Below are 21,514 nucleotides of genomic sequence, written 5' to 3'. Positions count from 1 at the left end.
TTTCCTGACCTTATTCATTAGTCTATTATGTGGTACCTTATCGAAGGCCTATTGAAAATCTAAATAAATTACATCTACTGCATTACCCTTGCCTACAGTCTCTGTTACCAAAAAAATACTTTCCCTTTTGAAATCCTTGCTGACTATTCATTATTATATTTTTGTTTCGAGATGTTCTATTTTCTCCTTTAGTAGGGATTCCATTATTTTTCCTACCACCGATGTTAAGCCGACTGGTCTATAGTTCCCTGGAAATGTTCTATCTCCCTTCTTAAATAAAAGTGTGGCATTAGCTATCCACCAGTCCTCTGGCACTAAACCTTTTTCTAACAAATCATTAAACATGTGTACATGGAGCAGACTTAACCCTAACTAAATGGTTGTAATGTATTTGCTTCATGGGTTCTTGCTTAAGAATTCATAGCAACACATTGCTATTAAGAACCAATTGATTTACTAACAAAGGTTTAACAATCACACTACACATTATCACTTCATTCACTCGGCTCACAACTGCATACCTCATCATGGATGACCTAGACCCAACTGTCTGCCGTTTTATTGAGTCTTCCATCACGTGACTGGCTAAACCACTCACAATGCAACAGCTCTCCAACTGTTTTGAGTTGTATCTGTAAAACCATAAATGATTAATCCAAGTGACCCCTGGCTAAAAGGGGGGTCGGGGGGAGGCACTAAAACTGACAAACTTAAACAAATTAAACTTTAGACATGTGGTTCAAATTAAAATTTGGTTGCCGGGGGTGATGATGCACTCCAGTCCCTCCGGTGCTCACCTCTCGCGGAAGGCCGCGAGCGTACCGGTGGACACCGCATGCTCCATCTCCAGGGACACCCTGGTTCGGATGTAACCGTGGAAGAGAGGCAGGCAGTCGGGCTGAACAACCCCCTTGACCGCCCGCTGCCTGGATCGGTCCTACGAAAGGCCTTCTGACCTGTCCACTCCCCTCCGCACAGGGTGCCCAAAGATCAGGAGTGCGAGACTGAATTGCAATCAGAATTTGAGGAGCAGCTTCAAATATTGGAAGTGATGCTGCAACCTCACACACTCCTCTAGACCGCAGAAATTACAGGCAGTCTGGGAGCCCGTGAACTGACTTAAAAACTGATTGCACGGGACTGCTCTGTGCAACACCCTCCAGGCAAAGTCTCCAATAAATAAAGGGAGGACTCCTGCGTAGAGAGCACTCCATTGGGGACCCCAACCTCCTCCGACGGCAAGATGGTGTGCCCGGATGGCAGAGGTGGATGGCAATATGGAGAATATGCAAGAGCAGCCCGTACAGGAAACCCATCCGCGCAGAACTGAAAGGCACGGAAGGGATTTTCTGGAGGAGGCTCAAGTTGTGAGGCGCTGGCTCCCAAGGGAGGTTTCGGGCCTTGGCGCCAATGAGGAATTCCGTCCAGATGGGGGTCAGTTCGGACGGGATCTCCTCACGTGCTTAAGCATTCTTGACGCACCTAACGGAGTCAGGGCCCAGTGCTGTTTTTAGCGACTCGATGACATTGGCCGGACGTCGACCCAGGATGGGTGCCATGCCAGCTCCTCTGGTGCCATCCAGCAACAGCTTTACAAACCTGTGAGAATACTCACAAGTGCATAAATTGCAATTGTGAAGGTTGGAAATGTGACGATCAAGAGAGCAGCATTACTACATGTATGGTGACATTGCCCAAAGAATCCCTTTGTGCTCTAACGTTATGGTCCTTATCTAAGAAAGGAGATACCTCTTATCCTGAGTTCCAGTTCTCTCTGCCTTCTGATGTACTGAATGTCCCCCAACCATCGGTTGATCTTGGCAACAAGACTGACTGTGAAAACATCCAATGGTACTTGAACTCGAAATAGCTACATCAAATTGCTATGTTGACGATGCTGTGAGGGATCACAATAACTGAGAATCATAGAAGTTTACACCATGGAAGGAGGCCATTTCGGCCCATCGTGTCCGTGCCGGCCAACAAGAGGCGACCCAGCCTAATTCCACTTTCCAGCTCTAGGTCCGTATCCCTGTGGGTTACGGCACTTCAGATGCATACCCAAGTACTTTTTAAATGTGGTGAGGGTTTCTGCCTCTACAACCCTTTCAGGCATTGAGTTCCAGACCCCCACCACCATCTTGGTGAAGAAATTTCCCCTCAAATCCCCTCTAAACCTTCTACCAATTACTTCAAATTTATGTCCCCTGGTAGTTGATCCCTCTGCGAAGGGAAATAGGCCCCTTCTAGCCACTCTATCTAGGCCCCTCATAATTTTATACACCTCAATGAGGTCTCCCCTCAGCCTCCTCTATTCCAAGGAAAACAAACCTGGCCTATGCAATCTGTCCTCATAGCTAAGATTCTCCATTCCCAGTAACATCCTCGTATATCTCCTCTGTACCCTCTCCAGCGCAATCACGGTCTTCCTGTAATGCGGTGACCAGAACTGCACACAGTACTCCAACTAACCAGTGTTTTATACAGTACAAGCATAGACCCCCTTGCTCTTGTATTCTATGTCTTGGCTAATAAAGGGAACCACCTTATCTACCTGGCCTGAGGGAATCTGTGGACATGCACTCCAAGGTCTCTTTGTTCCTCTACACTTCTCAGAGTCCTACCATTTAATGTGTATTCCTTTGCATTGTTAGCCCTCCCCAAATGCATTACCTCACATTGCTCCGGATTGAATTCCATTTGCCACTGTTCTGCCCACCTGACCAGTTGATTGATATTTTTCTGCAGTCGAAAGCTTTCTTCATCATTATCAACTACACAGCTGATTTTAATATCATCTGAAACCTTCTTAATCATACACCCTATATTCAAGCCTAGATCATTGATGTATACCACATAAAGCAAGGGCCTGTTACTCTTCAAGTGACTTGTTTTATCCCTACCTCACTATTCGGAGAGGCCCAGTGGTTATTTGAATTTTCATTCTGATCTGTTGAGTTTTATTTACATTTGATGCGCATATTCTAGACTGGTTTTGTATTGCCTGTTAGTAGGAGGCAAGGTTGGGAATTATGTGACTTATCTTCTGGTCTGTGATTGAATATTATCACTCCTTGCCTTGTCTTGTACAGTGTGAAACTTAAATATACAAGTTATTAGAGACACACATACTGCACCGTATGTGTGTCTTCCCCTCTTTTATTTGCTCTTCTGTCGCGAAGGCAGTGACTCATCCTGGATACAATTTTGGGCACCACCATCCCTCAGGTAACTGACCACAGTGTCCATTCTTCATGTGTTAGCCTTGTCGGTCAGTGTCAGTGGGCAGGCATTGCAGTTGAAGCCTGTCCTCTTCAGAAGTTTCTACATAGATTATTTCAGGATTAGGAACGCTGGCAAATTCCACCCCCGCAACCCCCCCCCCACTCTCCCTAACACACTGCATAGTTTTAGTGCTCCCACCCAGCACCAGCCCTGCTGAATCTGTGAAATAAGCAGACGCCAAGGAACCTGGGATCTTCCTGCTCTGTATGACTCAGTCATCTTCATAGGCAGCCCCTCGGAATGGAGGAAGGCTTGCTTCCACTCTAAAAATGAGTCCTTAGGTGGCTGAACAGTCCAATACGAGAACCACAGTCTCTGTCACAGGTGGGACAGATAGTCGGTGAGGGTAAGGGAGGGTGGGACAGATTTGATGTATGCTCTTTCCGCTGCCTGCGCTTGATTTCTGCATGCTATCGGCGACGAGACTTGAGGTGCTCAGCGCTCTCCTGGATGCACTTCCTCCACTTGGGGCAGTCTTTGGCCAGGGACTCCCAGGTGTCAGTGGGGATGTTGTACTTTATCAGGGAGGCTTTGAGGGTGTCCTTGTAACGTTCCCTCTGCCCACCTTTGGCTCGTTTGCCATGAAGGAATTCCGAGTAGAGCGCTTGCTTTGGGGGTCTTGTCAGGCATGCGAACAATGTGGCCCGCCCAGCGGAGCGGATCAAGTGTGGTCAGTGCTTCAATGCTGGGGACGTTGGCCTGGTCGAGGACGCTTACGTTGGTGCGTCTGTCCTCCCAGGGGATTTGCAGGATCTATGTGGAGACATCGTTGGTGGCATTTCTCCAGCAACTTGAGGTGTCTACTCTGCATGATCCATGTCTCTGAGCCATACAGGAGGGCGGGTATTATTACAGTCCTGTAGATCATTAGCTTGGTGGCAGATTTGAGGGCCTGGTCTTCGAACACTCTTTTCCTCACATCACGAGTGCACTGAGCTATTGGTGGACGCTCAGCAAAGGGAGGCTTTCTTCCCGCCAGTCTGGGTTGCACTTTGATCCAAGTAATAGAACTGAGAGGACAGCGTTACCACCCAATCACCTGCCCATTTCATTTCCACGAATCGGGATTCTCAAGTTAGAATATGTGGCCAGGTTGGGCAGCAGTTCAACGATTTGAGGCTTCCAGGTTTGGCTGATGTGTTTGTATTTATTTTCAGGTGGGGTAGTCCTGAGTCCATCCTACTACGGAAGGCCTGGCCACACCAACACCATGATCCATGAGCTTGGCCATATTCTGGGCTTGTACCATGTCTTTAAAGGGGTGAGTGAGAATGAGTCATGCAACGACCCATGCAGGGAGACTGTGCCATCGATGGAAACTGGGGACTTGTGTGCTGACACCGCGCCAACCCCTAAAAGCAAAGTCTGTCGGGATCCTGATGCAGCAAATGATACGTGCGGACAGCTGCAATACTATGGCACGCCATTCGACAACTACATGAGCTACACAGGTATGTGTCCTAATCCCATTCTTCTAATCCTGTAGCATTCCTTAAATAGTACAGTGGAGTCAGACAGAAGGCTGCCAACTTTTGAAATTGTGCCCCTGTATACTCAAGTCCAGCTCATTAATTTGTTATCAAAAAGGAGCAGTGGTGCAAATACCATCCCCTGTGGGATATCACTGTACACCTCTCTCCAGTCTGAAAAACAACCATTCACCACTACTCTCTGCTTTGTGTCCCTTAGCCAATGTCATATCCACACTGCCACTGTCCCTTTAATCCCATGAGTGTTAATTTTGCTAACAAGTCTATTATGAGGTACTTTGTCAAACACCTCCAAGCTATTAACCTAGTTTTCATCATACTTGTGTCCTTCTCAATTATCATCTTAAAGCGTATTATATTATAGTCACTATTGCCTAGGTGTTCCCCCTACTTTTACTTCTCTTATCTGCTCTGGTTCATTCCCCATTACTTGATCCAAAAGCGAATACTCCCTTCTTGTTTTTTTTTACATATTGGGTTGGAAAGGAGTCCTGTTCACATTGTAGGAACTCCATTCCCTCAATCCCTTTACCTACCTCTTCTGTCCAATTAATATCAGGGGAGTTGAAATCCCCCATGATTATTATTCTGTTTTTTTTACTCTTTTCCCTAATTTATCTGCGATGTACGTGATCGCCTTTGGACCATCATCACTCGCATTGCGTGATGCATGTAAAGATGTCCCGTAACTCCGGACCCAACATTCAGCGCCAAATTCAACAGAGACTTTTCTTGAGGTGACCTCAGAGTTTCTGTAACACCTGAAAGTGTGCTGAGAATATTTTCAGATAATACAGCTTGCTGCAACTCAGCGAAATGTAATGAAAGACAACCATTTGCACTATTGGACTCCAAACCAAACAGACTTTAATACAGGGATCAGCCTCATTTACAATGGTTGTTCTCGGGTCAATCCAAACCGGATCTCAATCTGATTCCATTTCTGTTCTTGCCTAAGTCAGTTTTTTTTAAATGAAAAAGAATAGAATTGGTAAAGACTGTTACAGCCCATTAAAGTGGTTTCTGCAGACTGTTGTGGATTGTTGTTTAGCTTAACTGTGCCTTACTTTCTTGAGATTTGAGTTCCCAAAAAAATTTGAGCGATTTCCTCCATATTTACTTTTTTTAAGGATCCAATTTCTCTCCCACTCTGATGTTCTCTCAGTTTTGGAAATATGACTAAAAATAAACTTGGAAAGTATGGGGGAAAAAAATCATGTTTTTAAATGAGTTATGGTTCTTTAATTTCACAGGTCGATCTCAGTGCTCATCTAAAAAAAAGAGAATATAAAGATTTAGAGACTAGATCGTGGATTATGATACAGTCAGGATTCCTTTAGGAGGCAGCAAATCTGGTTGATGAGAAGCCTATCCAGTTGATGTAATGCACTGGGATCTCCAGAAAGCATTGGATGAAGTCCTACATATATGACGATGATTAAGATTGATAGAATTGTTGGCCATTTAGTTGGATTGGACACCGTCTTGGAACTGGGAAGCAGAAGGCGCCTGTTAAAAGAATAATGTTCTGACATAGACAGTGACTTGTATAGTTCTGCAGTGTGTGTTCTGAGCGACTGCTGTTTGTCCTGTTTATTAATGACTGTAGAGAATACTTATTCTTGAAGTATAACATTTTCTGCCGATGTCAGATTATGTGGCCAGGTGACAATTTTAAAGGAGGCTAACTGGATTCAAAGGTCTCTGGACCACATAAGCAGATGGGCTGATGGATGGCAGATGGATTTTAATGGAAATAAATGTACTGTTTGCAGATTTGGAGTAGGGAACAGCTAATGTTTTAGTATGTAAAACAGTACATTTATCTGCAGTGTTATTTCCCAGGAATTAATGTTTTTTTTTCCAATTTTACTGTACGAAATTAGACCCTTGGGGAAGATACCATCTTGCAATTATTGAGTGGACCAGTATGAAAGTGAATGACGCCCATGAACCTGCTTCCACATATATTGGTACACTGTGAAATGGGAAATGTACATGTACGGTACATTCTGTGATTTGGTGAAAAGGAATCGAGTGCTGGCTCTCTCGATCTGTCACTCTCTTTATCAAGCATATCAGCACTTCCATTTTAGTCAGCGTCGCGTGTGTGTGTGTGAAATGTCTGTGCTGTGTCTTTCCCTCCTGTATTCAATGTGAAAGAAGTTTGCAGCTAGTGTAGTAAGCAGCCAGTGTTGCAGTCAACGTATTGGTGACACCAACGATGTCTCCACAAGATCCTGCAAATCCCCTGGGAGGACAGATGCACCAACGTTAGCGTCTTCGATCAAGCCAACATCCCCAGCATCGAAGCACTGACCACACTCGACCAGCTCTGCTGGGCGGGCCACATTGTTCGCATGCCTGACACAAGACTCCCAAAGCAAGTGCTCTACTTGGAACTCCTACATGACAAGCGAGCCCAAAGTGGCCAGAGGAAACATTTCGAGGACACCCTCAAAGCCTCCTTAATAAAAATGCAACATCCCCACCGACACCTGGGAGTCCCTAGCCAAAGACTGCCCTAAGTGGAGGAAGTGCATCTGGGAGGGCGCTGAACACCTCGAGTCTCATTGCCGAGAACATGCAGAAAACAAGCGCAAGCAAACCAATCCCACCCACCCTTTCCTTCAACGACTGTCTGTCCCACCTGTAACAGACTGTAATTCCTGTATTGGACTGTTCAGTCACTGTTCAGTCACCTGAGAACTCACTTTTAGAGTGGAAGCAAGTTTTCCCCGGTTTCGAGGGGCTGCCTATGATGATGATTGGTGAGCAGAGTTCTCTGTAACACCAGCTGCTTACCTTGTCTGTACTGGGTAGGTGGAGAGAGGCAGAGTACGGGCACTTCACACAAACCTTGGACTGAGATCAATGTGCCAATGGGACAGAGAGGCACAAGGGGAACTTGAAAGAGCTAATGTGGCATTTACGAGTTTCCCATAACAGATTTTTATGGTACACTAGCACGATGCACAAATACAATTGACTCGTTTTATAGTATTTTGGGGAATCAATGGATGGAAGGTGTAACGACATACTAATTCGAACTCTGGGGGCATCCTGGATATCCAATGCTGCATTTTATTATGTGGTCGGGTCTGTTTGATAAGATTACTTCATTGAAATTATATTCTTCTTTTTCTACCAAAAGCAATTGAGGGGGGAGTTTTTTTATACCTATTCCATCTCCGACTAGTCTGTTTTGGGAGTAAAGGGTTATGGAGAGCAGGCAGGGAAGTGGAGCTGAGTCCATGATCAGATCAGCCATGATCTTATTGATTGGCGGAGCAGTCTCGAAGGGCCAAATGGCCTACTCCTGCTCCTATTTCTTATGTTTTAAGCTCCACCCCCCTTCTAAAAGTTGGGAGATGCCCCAGATTGTTGCTTTATTATTGAAGTGCATTCAGCTCTCGTGTGCTTTGTTTCTTGTGAGGTGAACTATGGTTTAACATATACCTTTTAGCTGATTCCTCAATCGTTAATGGTTCTAATCATCTTGCGACCTTGCCTAAGTGGTCACTCTTCATGGTTGAAACTGACATTGAGTATTAGCAGGTTTTTAAACCAATGGGCACATCACAGCTATGCCTGGCCATGCCCTAACTCGATGCCCATACATGGGTACATAAGAACATGAAGAAAGCAGAGGATGAGAAAACGCCATTCAACCCCTTCCAGCCAGCACTTACTTATAGGGTGAAATCTGCAAAGGTCTGAGACCACTTTTTTTTCCTATTCTGTTCAGAGAAGAGACGCAACATGGGGAAACTCCAAGCATAAATCAAAAAGGAAGGATAAACAGAAAAATTACATGTGAAACATTTCTGTTGTACAAGTATGTGAAGCACCGTACAAGAACGATCTTACTCAGGTGGTCTTCCTCTCCTCCACTGTGTCTGAGATCCTTGTTTTGAACCATACATCCGTTCCTTTTCCTCTTTCTTGGCAACAGTTTATTTTGTTTTGCAGAAGAAAGTTGAAATAGTCCATTTACTCGATGATTGAGCGTATTATTTCACGTTGCTGGTCTGTTATTTTGCAGAAAGGAACTCTTAATTTTTGACATGTTTTTGACAGAAGAGTTATCATATGCGATTATAGTGTGTTACTTTACTTTACAATTCTGAGCTGATCCATTGAGGCGTGAACTGCCTCGGATACATTTTTGTCTTGCAGACTTGTCGGCCTTTTGGTTGAGTTCCATTTCTTCCAAGAAGCTTAATTCCAGCTCTGGATTAGAAGAAAAGTTGAGTTCAGATTGAAGCCATTCTCTGGAGCAACCCAAAGAGTTGATCCATGTCCTGTCTTGGGTGAGAAGACTATGAAGAAGGTATTTGGGTTCTCACAGCCTCCTCCAGTTCCAGTTGCTTGATTTTCCCGTGGGTTCTGATGCCATCTAATCCTGGAGTGAAGAGCAGTGTGACCGAAGAACCAAACTCTTCAATGAACACACAGTTTCTCTGGTATTGGTAGATTCTGGTGGGGCAGTAGCGAGCTCAGCAGCAGTAATGGCACCCTAAAAGCCTCCTTGAAAAAGTGCAACATTCCCTCCGACACCTGGGAATGCCTGGTCCAAGACCGGCTCAAAGTAGAGGAAAAGCATCCGGGAAGGCGCTGATTACCTCGAGTCTCTTTGCTGGGAGCATGTGGAAGCCAAGTACAAACAGAGGAAGGAGTGCATGACAACCCAAGCACCCCACCCACCCGTCCCTTCAACCACCGTCTGCCCCACCTGTGACAGAGAATGTAGGTCCTGCATTGAGCTCATCAGTTACCTGAGAACTCATAGTGTGAAAGCAAATCATCCTCGACTCCGGGGGACTGCCTAAGAAGAGAAGAGTAATGGCTGTGGTGGGCATCGAGGTTGATCCAAAGCATAGAAGAAGAGGGGTTGACTTCCGATAGCAAATCTTTCCATCAGTGGCATTGCTGCAAGCGTCTGAAAAAGTAATTGCCTGGGAGACTCTGATTTCCAGAATGCATGGAAGTTCCTGTCCTTGACCCTTACTCAGCAGATGATGCATTTTAGATATGTTGAGATTTCTGCTAAGGCAAAAGTTTCATTGTGACTGTTGACACCACCTCTGGCACAACAATGGCTGAGATAGCTGGACTATGGCTCTTTATGATTCAGATGAAGCTAGTGATACCACATAGATCATAGAATAGTACAGCACAGAAGGAGGCTATTTGGCCCATCGAGTCTGGGCCAGACTATGCCAAGATATGGATGAGCAAATAGTTTTGGTCCATCCTAGCTCATCCAGCCAGAAAAAAAAAACAGAAGTCCCCTCCCCTCAGACAATCCAACTATTTATTTTATATGCAATGCCATGTGTTGTTCATTGTTTGCATGAAGAAGAACTCTTGTCATGTCTGTTCTAAATTTACCTTTCAATAGATTAAGCCTCTGACCCCTTCTCTTACTGTCGCAGTTTAATTTGAAATGAGATGTGACAGTTTTTTTTCCTATAATGTTCACTATTTTCATATATCTCTGAAGTCCCCCCTCAGTCATCACTGAAAAGCCCACGTTTTAGTCTTTCTTCAAAACTTAACTTCTGATGCTGGGGACCAGTCTTATGGCTATTCTCTGCATTGCCACCAAGACTTCAATGCCTCACTTGTATCTTAGTGATAAATGCTGGACACAGCTTTTAAGGTACAGTCTACAGTTAGAGATAGAATGACTTGTATTCTCCTGTTCTGTTATACAGTTCTGCATTCTATTTGTTCTGTTGATTGCTGCTCTGGATAAGCAATCCGATTACATTATACCTGTTGTCATGTTTCTGTACTTACCTGGGCCTCTTTTGTCCCCTCTTTTTGAAAATGGGTCCAAGTGGCCAAGTTTCCATTCTCTGGTTGAGAATTTCCGAAGATCATTCCCAGTGTTGACTCATTCCTTCTGACAGCTGTCAACGTCTCATAAATCGTGCCCTTGTTTCTCTTAGTCCCAAGGTAATCGCACGTCCATCCATCCATGAAATTTTGACTTGAGCCCTTTCAGTTTAGGACTGGCATTTCATTGCTGTTGACATTATTAATCCTTGGGTTATCACCAATTGTGGAGATAAAATGTCACTGATAATTACAACCCTGACGTACAGGAACCTTAAGCTCCTGTACGCCAGGGTTGAAGAGGACCCATTGAAAGAGACAGATCAGATCTTCTAGTTTTAGGCCCCAGTCATAATGCATCATAGCAATCAAGTTTAATATCACTGAGGTGGTGGGGTGGGGGTGAGGGGTTGCGGTGCTGCAGTGGGTTAGCCATCAGCCTTTTGCTTATCCAATCTTGTTTAAATCCAATCTAAACTGATGTGATGAAAGTCTGCTTTGTTTGTTGGCTCGATGGTGCCATGTTTGAATGAGTTTCGGCAGCCGCAACTCATGTCCTTGTTCCCAGCATAAAACTGTGGTTGAGATTTAATTAGGAAGCTCACCCAGAGATGGCTGTTTTCAAATTTGTTCTTGGGTTGTGGGCACCGTTGGCAAGGCCGCATTTATTGTCCATTCCGAGTAGTGCTGAGATGGTGGTGCTGGGCCTTCTTCTTGAAGCAGTCCTTGTAGTGATGGTGCTCCCACAATGGTGTTGGGTCGGGAATTGCAGGCTTGTGACTGTGATGGTGAAACATATAAACATAGAAACATAGAAAATAGGTGCAGGAGTAGGCCATTCAGCCCTTCTAGCCTGCACCGCCATTCAATGAGTTCATGGCTGAACATGAAACTTCAGTACCCCATTCCTGCTTTCTCACCATACCCCTTGATCCCCCGAGTAGTAAGGACTTCATCTAACTCCCTTTTGAATATATTTAGTGAATTGGCCTCAACTACTTTCTGTGGTAGAGAATTCCACAGGTTCACCACTCTCTGGGTGAAGAAGTTTCTCCTCATCTCGGTCCTAAATGGCTTACCCCTTATCCTTAGACTGTGACCCCTGGTTCTGGACTTCCCCAACATTGGGAACATTCTTCCTGCATCTAACCTGTCTAACCCCGTCAGAATTTTAAACGTTTCTATGAGGTCCCCTCTCATTCTTCTGAACTCCAGTGAATACAAGCCCAGTTGATCCAGTCTTTCTTGATATGTCAGTCCCACCATCCCGGGAATCAGTCTGGTGAATCTTCGCTGCACTCCCTGAAGGAATGACAATTTGGATTTGCGGGTGTGATGTTTTTGGGGTGGTAATGGCGGGGCGGTAAAGTTTGTGCCCGGGAACTGTTTGCGCCTCAGTCAGCAAAATTGGGCAGCTGGGCCCTGAGTCAGGGGGTGCAGCGTGAAGGGAGGCGTTGTACACCTCTCTTAGGGCACTAGCATGGGAAACTCCCGAGCTAAAGAGCCAGCTCAGGAGCTCTCTGAGAAACGCCTGGGGAGAAAAAAAACTTTTTAAAAACCCCATTTAAAAAAAACCCCAAAACATTGCCCACGTCACCACAACATAAATCGCAAAAAAAATTTCAAGAAAAACAATCGCACTTACCTTAAGAGTCCATTACTTACCTCTCTGCTGTCGGTATTGTTGGACTGCCTGATTTCCCAGGCGGTCACTGCGGGGCGCGCTGTGGGGCGTACGGGTCAGGCTGATGTCCCGGATATAAAAGGGGTCGGAGAGTCTAGTAAGGAGGAGGAACTGAGGGAAATCCTTATTAGTCGGGAAATTGTGTTGGGGAAATTGATGGGATTAAAGGCCGATAAATCCCCAGGGCCTGATGGACTGCATCCCAGAGTACTTAAGGAGGTGGCCTTGGAAATAGTGGATGCATTGACAGTCATTTTCCAACATTCCATTGACTCTGGATCAGTTCCTATGGAGTGGAGGGTAGCCAATGTAACCCCACTTTTTAAAAAAGGAGGGAGAGAGAAAACAGGGAATTACAGACTGGTCAGCCTGACATCAGTAGTGGGTAAAATGATGGAATCAATTATTAAGGATGTCATAGCAGTGCATTTGGAAAGAGGTAATATGATAGGTCCAAGTCAGCATGGATTTGTGAAAGGGAAATCATGCTTGACAAATCTTCTGGAATTTTTTGAGGATGTTTCCAGTAGAGTGGACAAGGGAGAACCAGTTGATGTGGTATATTTGGACTTTCAGAAGGCTTTCGACAAGGTCCCACACAAGAGATTAATGTGCAAAGTTAAAGCACATGGGATTGGGGGTAGTGTGCTGACATGGATTGAGAACTGGTTGTCAGACAGGAAGCAAAGAGTAGGAGTAAATGGGGACTTTTCAGAATGGCAGGCAGTGACTAGTGGGGTACCGCAAGGTTCTGTGCTGGGGCCCCAGCTGTTTACACTGTTTACACTGTACATTAATGATTTAGACGAGGGGATTAAATGTAGTATCTCCAAATTTGCGGATGACACGAAGTTGGGTGGCAGTGTGAGCTGCAAGGAGGATGCTATGAGGCTGCAGAGCGACTTGGATAGGTTAGGTGAGTGGGAAAATGCATGGCAGATGAAGTATAATGTGGATAAATGTGAGGTTTGCACTTTGGTGGTAAAAACAGAGAGACAGACTATTATCTGAATGGTGACAGATTAGGAAAAGGGGAGGTGCAAAGAGACCTGGGTGTCATGGTACATCAGTCATTGAAGGTTGGCATGCAGGTACAGCAGGCGGTTAAGAAAGCAAATGGCATGTTGGCCTTCATAGCGAGGGGATTTGAGTACAGGGGCAGGGAGGTGTTGCTACAATTGTACAGGGCCTTGGTGAGGCCACACCTGGAGTATTGTGTACAGTTTTGATCTCCTAACCTGAGGAAGGACATTCTTGCTATTGAGGGAGTGCAGCGAAGGTTCACCAGACTGATTCCCGGGATGGCGGGACTGACCTATCAAGAAAGACTGGATCAACTGGGCTTGTATTCACTGGAGTTCAGAAGAATGAGAGGGGACCTCATAGAAATGTTTAAAATTCTGACGGGGTTAGACAGGTTAGATGCAGGAAGAATGTTCCCAATGTTGGGGAAGTCCAGAACCAGGGGACACAGTCTAAGGATAAGGGGGAAGCCATTTAGGACCGAGATGAGGAGGAATTTCTTCACCCAGAGAGTGGTGAACCTGTGGAATTCTCTACCACAGAAAGTTGTTGAGGCCAATTCACTAAATATATTCAAAAAGGAGTTGGATGAAGTCCTTACTACTCGGGGGATCAAGGGGTATGGTGAGAAAGCAGGAATGGGGTACTGAAGTTGCATGTTCAGCCATGAACTCATTGAATGGCGGTGCAGGCTAGAAGGGCCGAATGGCCTACTCCTGCACCTATTTTCTATGTTTCTATGTTTCTATCTCGCGGCGGTGTCACAACCAGGGGCATTGCACACCCGGCGCAGCTCTTCCGCGTGGTGCTGCTTCGTGCCGCCGCAAAACCGGACCCGAGGATCGCTGCAGGGCGCTGGAGGCTGACTGCCCAGCCAGCCGCCATTGCCGCCACTCCGGGGCGAAAAACGGAGCGCAGAAATCCTGAAGATCCACCCCTATAGGTCAAGTCAGAATGGTGTGTGATTTGGAGGGGTAGGCAAGGTTAGGCAGGACCAGGGATCACAAATGTAAGTTGTATCGGGCTAGATCTAGGTTAGACATCAGGAGGTGGTTCTTTTCCCAGCGAATAGTCGACCTCTGGAACAAGCTGCCATTTCATGTGGTGGATGCAGACTCACTGAATTCCTTCAAGCGATAGCTGGATTTATTTCTGGCTGTGGCGGAGATCACCTCTTATAGAAGGTAGGTACTGCAGGGCATTTAATGGTCGGAGTGATCTCCTGGATTAGTTTCGATCGCCTAGATGGGTCGGAGAGGAAGTTCCCAAATTGGCCTGGGTTTTTTAATCTGTTTTTTGTCTCTTCTAGTCGATCACATGGTTTCGGGTGGGGTGGAGTGTCTATGTTGTGATACACAAGATAAGGCAATTTTGTGGGACAGGCTTGATGGACCAGATAGTCTTGACCTGTCCGTCATTGTTCATATGTTCATACTCTGAGGTGATGATGTTCTCACAACATTGCTGCTATTGTTTGTCTCAGTGGTATAGATTGCAGGGTAGGGAGGTGCTGTTGAAGTAATCTTGGCGAGTTGCCGAAGTGCTTCTTGCAGATTGTACACACTGTAGCAGCAGTGCGCTGGTGGTGGAGGGGATGGGTACTGAGTCCAGTGACAGGGGTGCGAGTCAAGCAAATTGCTTTGTCTTGGACAGGGTTCGAGCTTCTTAAATATTGTTGCGGCTGCACAGGTCCAGGTGAATGCTCAATCACACTGCTGACTTGAGCCTTGTCAATGATGGAGAGGCTTTGAGGGGGGGCTAGAGGTGAACCATTTATCACATAGTTCCATCCTCTGCCCTGCCGCTGTGGTTATGGTATTGATATGGCCAGTCCAGTTCAGCTACTTTTTTCATTCGTTCTTGTGAATGTGAGTGTCACTGGTGAGGTTGGCATTTATTACCAATCTCCAGTTTCCCTGAGAAGATGGTAGGCCTCTTTATTCTTAGTAGCGAGGGCAGTTAAGGGACAATGGCATTGGTGTGGGACTGGAGTGACATTTCGGCCAGGCCGAGTAAGGATGGCAGGTTTCCTTCTCTAAAGGAAATGAGTGAACCAGTCGGGGTTTTAAGATAATCCAATAACTTCATAGCCACGTTTATTACCAGGTTTTTATTTCCAGATTTCTCAAACTGATTTAAAGTTCATGAACTGCCATGGTAAGATTAGAACTCACATTCTCTGGATTGTTTGTCCAAACCTCTGGATGACTCAATCAGTAACATAACCACTATACTACCATAACCCTTCTGGTCTATGGAGACCTCCATGATGTTGTTCATGGGGATCGTGGTGATGGTGGTGCCATTGCAGGTCAAGGGGAGATGGTTTGGCGTTGTCTTGTCAGAGACGATCATTACCTGGCACTTACATGCCACAAATGTTACCGGCCATTTGACAGCTCATGTTGTCCAGATCCTGCAGACCAGGATGGGCTGCATTGTAAGCAGAGAAGTTGGGATCACAATCAAATAGTCCCACTCCTGAACTTATGATGGAGGAAAAGTCATTAATGAAGGAGCTGAAGATGGTTTGGGGTGAGGATGTTTTCCTGAGGAACTTCTGCAATGAAATACTGGGGTTGTGATGACTGGTCTCCAACAACTGTGATCATTTACCTTTGTGTCTAGTGTGACTTAAGACATTCCCTTTCAGCCCCATTAAGCTCACTTTTGCGAGGATTCCTCGGTGCAATACTCAGTGGAATGCTATCTTGATATTTAATGCAGCTACTGTTGCAATTCAGCTCTTGCGCCCATATTTGGATTAAGGCTGTGATGAGATTTGAAGCCAAGTAATTCAGGCAGAACCTGAACTGAGCATCGTTGAGCTTATTAGCAAGTAAGTGCTGTTTGATGGCACTACTGATAACTCCTTCCATCACTTTACCGATGATTAGGAGGAAGCTGATAGGATAATAATTGACCATGGTAGATGTATTCTGCTATACATGGGGAATTAAAAAATGGTAGACAGGGTGGTTTTCCAAGGTTAGAATTGAGGCACATTGTTGGAACAGAGCAGCTGGAGACCTGTTCTGTATCTAGCTGCACTATACCAGGTCTGGGTGCCCGAAAAGGAACATGTTCCATTCTCCAGCACTAATATCCCTTATCTCAAACACACAATTCACCAAGTGGGGTCACTATGCCCCTGTGGATCCGAATGAAAGCAGACGCATCTTGGATTCATTGGGTTTTTGTTTTAATCCTCTCCCAACTATTTGCAGACTGTTTATTGGTTTGTGTTTGACTAGCCAGGTTTGACAAAGAGAGGGTACCTCTTAAAGCTTCGAAGGAAGTGCTCTTTCCTCAACCCATCATGGACCCCACAGCCTCCTTCCAGACTGAGTGGAAAATTATTAATACAGAACTCCCTTTAGCCCAAAGAGTGCAAGATAGTTGAAATGAATGGTTGCATTGCATCTGAGAAGGCCAGTCGAGTTTCATTTATCCACAAGCAGTTGGCATAGCCCAATGTTCCTGTAACCGAAGCCTCTACCTCTATCAGGGAGAGTTAATGCGGATAACTTAGTTCAGACCACTAAGCTCTTCCAGCAAACTACTATGACCGTTCTCAGTACATGGGTGTGGTGTCCATTCTAAGGGGCCCTGCTTCATAGGCAAGCAAATAGAAGGCATGCCAGAAAGCTTTAAAGAGTAACAGCAAAGTCTAAAGGTAATCCTAGGCATGGCCACAAAGGCATCCCGCCCAACTCCATCGTGGCACAATGTCTTGGCACCGTATGGCAGGGAGAGTTACTCTTGTGCCAAGAATGGGCTTGACATCTCGATTGAAAGGCTCCAATCAAGGAGGCAAGCAAGACTGCAGACTGAAACGGAATAAAATTGTGGAGATAAATAGCATGATTTGACTGACTTGTGCGTTCAATTCTGTCAGTACATCACGGCACCTCAATCCCTTTGGCACTGAAGATTTTAGCCCCAACTGTACCCGTGCCCTACATTGACTTGTGTGCCGACTTCTGACGTTGGTCCTCATGTTATTAAGTGCCCTTTTTCTCTGACACTGTATGACTCATGAATTCTGTCAGAGACCTTATTTCACTTTAGCTCACTGCTGTAAACCACTGCCTCTACCAGAATTCGATGCATAAGTGAAGCTCATTAAATAATCATTTAATAAATAAATAAGTTATTGCAAAATAAAATAGAGACGCACTTACATTTTTGCATTGGGATTTACAGAAGCTTAAGCTGTGTATCTGTAAAGCATGCACTCCCATGTTCTACCACGTATCTGTAAAGCATGCACTCCCATGTTCCGCCACCAGGGAGTGCATCCCCTGAAGTCCCAAGGGATCCCAGCATCCTTTGGGAGCACTGTATATAAGTCGGCTCCTAAGGCCTGTTCCTCACTCTGGAGTGTCTTAATAAAGACTGAGGTCACTGTTACTTTAACCTCCCTGTGTGCAGTCTCATCTGTGTTAGGAACACAATACTTAATGTACCAACTAGGATACCAATAAACAATTTACTGCCTAAGCTGATTGATCAAATGGGGAAACATAACTGCTTATTTTAAACCTTGTGGTCTTGAATGGGCTTGATTGCATTGGACATGAGATAAATACTAGGTTTGTATGCCAACTAACATGGTTATAAGGAAATCATACATTTATGAGATAATTAATAGGTTTATAATGTTCCGTGTTGCTCTGTTGCCTGGTGATCATTGTGGTTCTGTTGTGAATGTAGAAGCTTTCTGACTCTCAGCCAACTGCAATAGTTACCAACAAGGGAGAGACAGCAAGTAATGCATTCTAAGGATATATTAAAAACAAATATTTTTTATCAAAGCACTATCACTTAGGAAATATTTAAACAGAATCCAAACAAATATAAATTAACACCATATTTAACTGATTGATCAGAATCCCACATTCAGTGCTGACCTTATTTCATCGGCAAAATTAATGCCATATTTCAGCATTGCCATTCTGGGAATAGAGACCACATTTATTTTTTTATTTTTGTGTTGGAGCTTATTGCCCAAAAATGAACGTTATTTCCGGCGTGGGCGGTAAAAAAGGGTTTTCAGATTGCCAGCTTCTCGCCCATTGTCAAAACACCTAATTTACATTTTTGAAAGTTTACATTTTGAAAAAGCGATATCAAACGGGCGGGTAGCGAATTTTGACCTCCTGCCGTAAAGTGTGGTCGCGTTTAGCAATGGCATGGTAACGTCGAAACATAGAAAATAGGTGCAGGAGTAGGCCATTCGGCCCTTCGAACCTGCACCGCCATTCAATATGATCATGGCTGATCGTGCAACTTCAGTACCCCACTCCTGCCTTCTCTCCATACCCCCTGATCTCTTTCGCCGTCAGGGTCACATATAACTCCCTTTTGAATATATCCAATGAACTGGACTCAACAAGTTTCTGTGGTAGAGAATTCCACAGGTTCACAATTCTCTGGGTGAAAAAGTTTCTCCTCATCTCGGTCCTATATGGCTTATCCCTTATCCTTAGACTGTGACCTCTGGTTCTGGATTTCCCCAACATCGGGAACATTCTTCCTGCATCTAACCTATCCAATCCCATCAGAATTTTATATGTTTCTATGAGATCCGCTTTCATTCTTCTGAATATAAGCCTAGTCGATCCAGTCTTTCTTCATATGTCAGTCCTGCCATCCCGGGAATCAGTCTGGTGAATCTTCGCTGCACTCCCTCAATTGCAAGAATGTCCTTCCTCAGATTAGGAGACCAAAACTGTACACAATATTCAAGGTGTGGTCTCACCAAGGCCCTGTACAACTGCAGCAAGACCTCTCAGCTCCTATACTCAAATCCTCTCGCTATGAAGGCCAACATGCCATTTGCTTTCTTAACTGCCTGCTGTACCTGCATGCCTACTTTCAATGACTGATGTACCATGACACCCAGGTCTCATTGCACCTCCCCTTTTACTAATCTGTCATCATTCAGATAATAATCTGCCTTCTTGTTTTTGCCACCAAAATGGATGACCTCACACTTATCCACATTATACTGCATCTGCCATGCATTTGCCCACTCACCTAACCTGTCCCAGTCACCCTGCAGCCTCGATTCCCACGATTCAGGAGGTCAAGGATCATCATGACATGCGCAGAAGAGGAGACAGAGAGAGAGGGAGCTCAGAGGCACTGAAAGCGTATGTGGCTGTGGTGTGTGCTTGTCTAGCTGTTGTGGGAGGCACGACGGAGATTCACCAGTAACAAAAAGCCTACTAAGCACCAAGAACATAGTTGCCACCCAGTTTTTGTCCAACAAATATGATATAACATGGAAGGGAGTGGTCCCCGAGCACGGCACTCCACCCCGAGGTTCCGCACCACCACTGCGAATGACCGATGAGAGCAAGGACCAAGATCTTGCTTCTGCATCAGAGAATGTTTCCCCCTTGGCACCCCCCGCTCCCGTACCTGTGCAACCAATGCATCTGCCTTCATCCCCCTCCAATGATGCACCGCCTGAGGAGTTCCTTGGCCAGGCGCCATGAAGCAAGGAGGGGAAGGGATAGAGGTGGGAGAAGAAGGAGAGGGGGGAAGGAAAGTGAGGTGCATGTGCGCAGGTGATGGCTGTGTTATATCTCCATCTGGGTGTATGCAATTTGTTGCAATGTATGGGGGCTGGGGACCACACTCCTGCTTTGCCTTTGTATTCTGTGTTGCTGGACATGTTGAACATGTGATTTATGTCAATGGTGGAAAAAGTGGGATGTAGGCGAGGATTGGGTGTTATTGGCTGTGTCACTTATGATTTCAGACCAATGTTGGTATTAAATTTTTGTTATTGAACATAACCTTGTCTCAGATAGTTGGACCATTACACACTGGTGATTCCTTACCGTGAAAGGGTTAAATACAACTTTACATCAATCAACGTAAATTTTAACTAGTACCAACGTAATGGGCACCATTGATGTCTGAGCTGTACACACACAGCAGTGTGTCAGCGTTGTCACTTACATCAGCGCTCTTGCAGGCAAATTTTTCCGATTATCAGGTCCTCACGTAAGAGTGGGATTTAACAAATGCCAGCCACACCAGTGGCGTTTTTGAGCAGGCGATATTCTGGGCGATATGTGTGCGAGGTGGTGAAATTGACAGTGGCCGATCTCCATGGCCGCTAGTTTGGGTAAATATGCTCTTTACGACAAAAAACAGTCGCGGGGGTTATTATTGAATCTCGGCGTTAAGTTCATGAGGAAAGTAACACTGGGCGATATTATGGGCGTTGATTTCGCCCGTTCTGCTGATTCCGCTAAAGAAAGTGGGCGGGCGGTAATATTTTTTCTCGCCGTTAAGCACATGGGGAAAATTACACTCGCCGATAAGTCTCCTAAAAAAGCTCATCAGTTTCCATTTTGTGCCAAAATGGGCGATATCTGGCCGTTATACGTCATTTCAGCAGTTAAGTGGGCGTTAAGCAGGCAAAGAAAGTGGAGGTTCTAGCCCCAAGGATTTTCCCGATCCACTTGACTGGAAGTGACAGTGGAATGCCTCAGCAGGTGTAGCAAAAACTCCTTTTTCTTTCCCCATTATCCTATTCACACTCAGTCTTCTGGGGAATTTATTCCTCCATTCTTCTCCTGAAGGAGCTGACCCTTGCCTGGGCTCATGTCTCCGTGGGTGCCAGCAAATGTCTCGTTTCTTGCCAAAGTAGTGATTTCTTACGTGCGAGACGAGATAGTGAGTGCTGACAGACCGGTCTACCGATGGGATCTTGCAGCCGAGCCAGCAGCCAGATTCCACCAAGAGTCACTGGATAATGAGCAGTGGTGGGAACAATCGATTTTTGTTTTTTTTATCCCCAGGGCTAAGCATGGAGGCAGTGAAGCCTTTTATCGTGCTCACACCTCTATCCTGGCTGTGATCAGTTAACTTGGCAGAGACTTAAGGTATTGAACCCAGGCCCTTCTGGCTCCATACAACTCAGTACTGCAGAGCATGGCACACTTTACCCATTGAGATTGGGAGTGGGGGGAGGAAGAGCAAACTGCCTATGGGTTAATATAGAAAGTGTACTTCCATTCCTCTCTGTGGCACAGCACTCTGTTTCAGCCAGGATGGCAGTAGGGGTGATATAATTGGTCAGTGCACCCAGAGGCTAGGGAGGGATAAAATATTAACCAAGATTTCCACTCCAACTGATATCCAGTCACTCATCTGAAAAGTGCAT

At 45.4% G+C, this 21,514-nt stretch overlaps 1 protein-coding gene across 1 annotated transcript in view; it reads left to right on the top strand.

Moving 5' to 3' along the window:
- Window positions 1–21,514, top strand: part of pappa2 (pappalysin 2) — a 586,487-nt gene that overhangs the window by 232,672 nt on the left and 332,301 nt on the right. Inside the window, exon 4 of the mRNA XM_070887395.1 lies at window positions 4,443–4,736. Within this exon, the coding sequence (XP_070743496.1) occupies window positions 4,443–4,736 (294 nt within the window). The remainder of the gene's footprint in view (window positions 1–4,442; window positions 4,737–21,514) is intronic.

This window comes from Pristiophorus japonicus, chromosome 8 (assembly GCF_044704955.1).
Source record: "Pristiophorus japonicus isolate sPriJap1 chromosome 8, sPriJap1.hap1, whole genome shotgun sequence".
NCBI classification, from domain to species: Eukaryota; Metazoa; Chordata; class Chondrichthyes; family Pristiophoridae; genus Pristiophorus; species Pristiophorus japonicus.
Note: the sequence above shows the minus strand (reverse complement) of the source record. Positions and strands in the feature narration are given on the sequence as shown.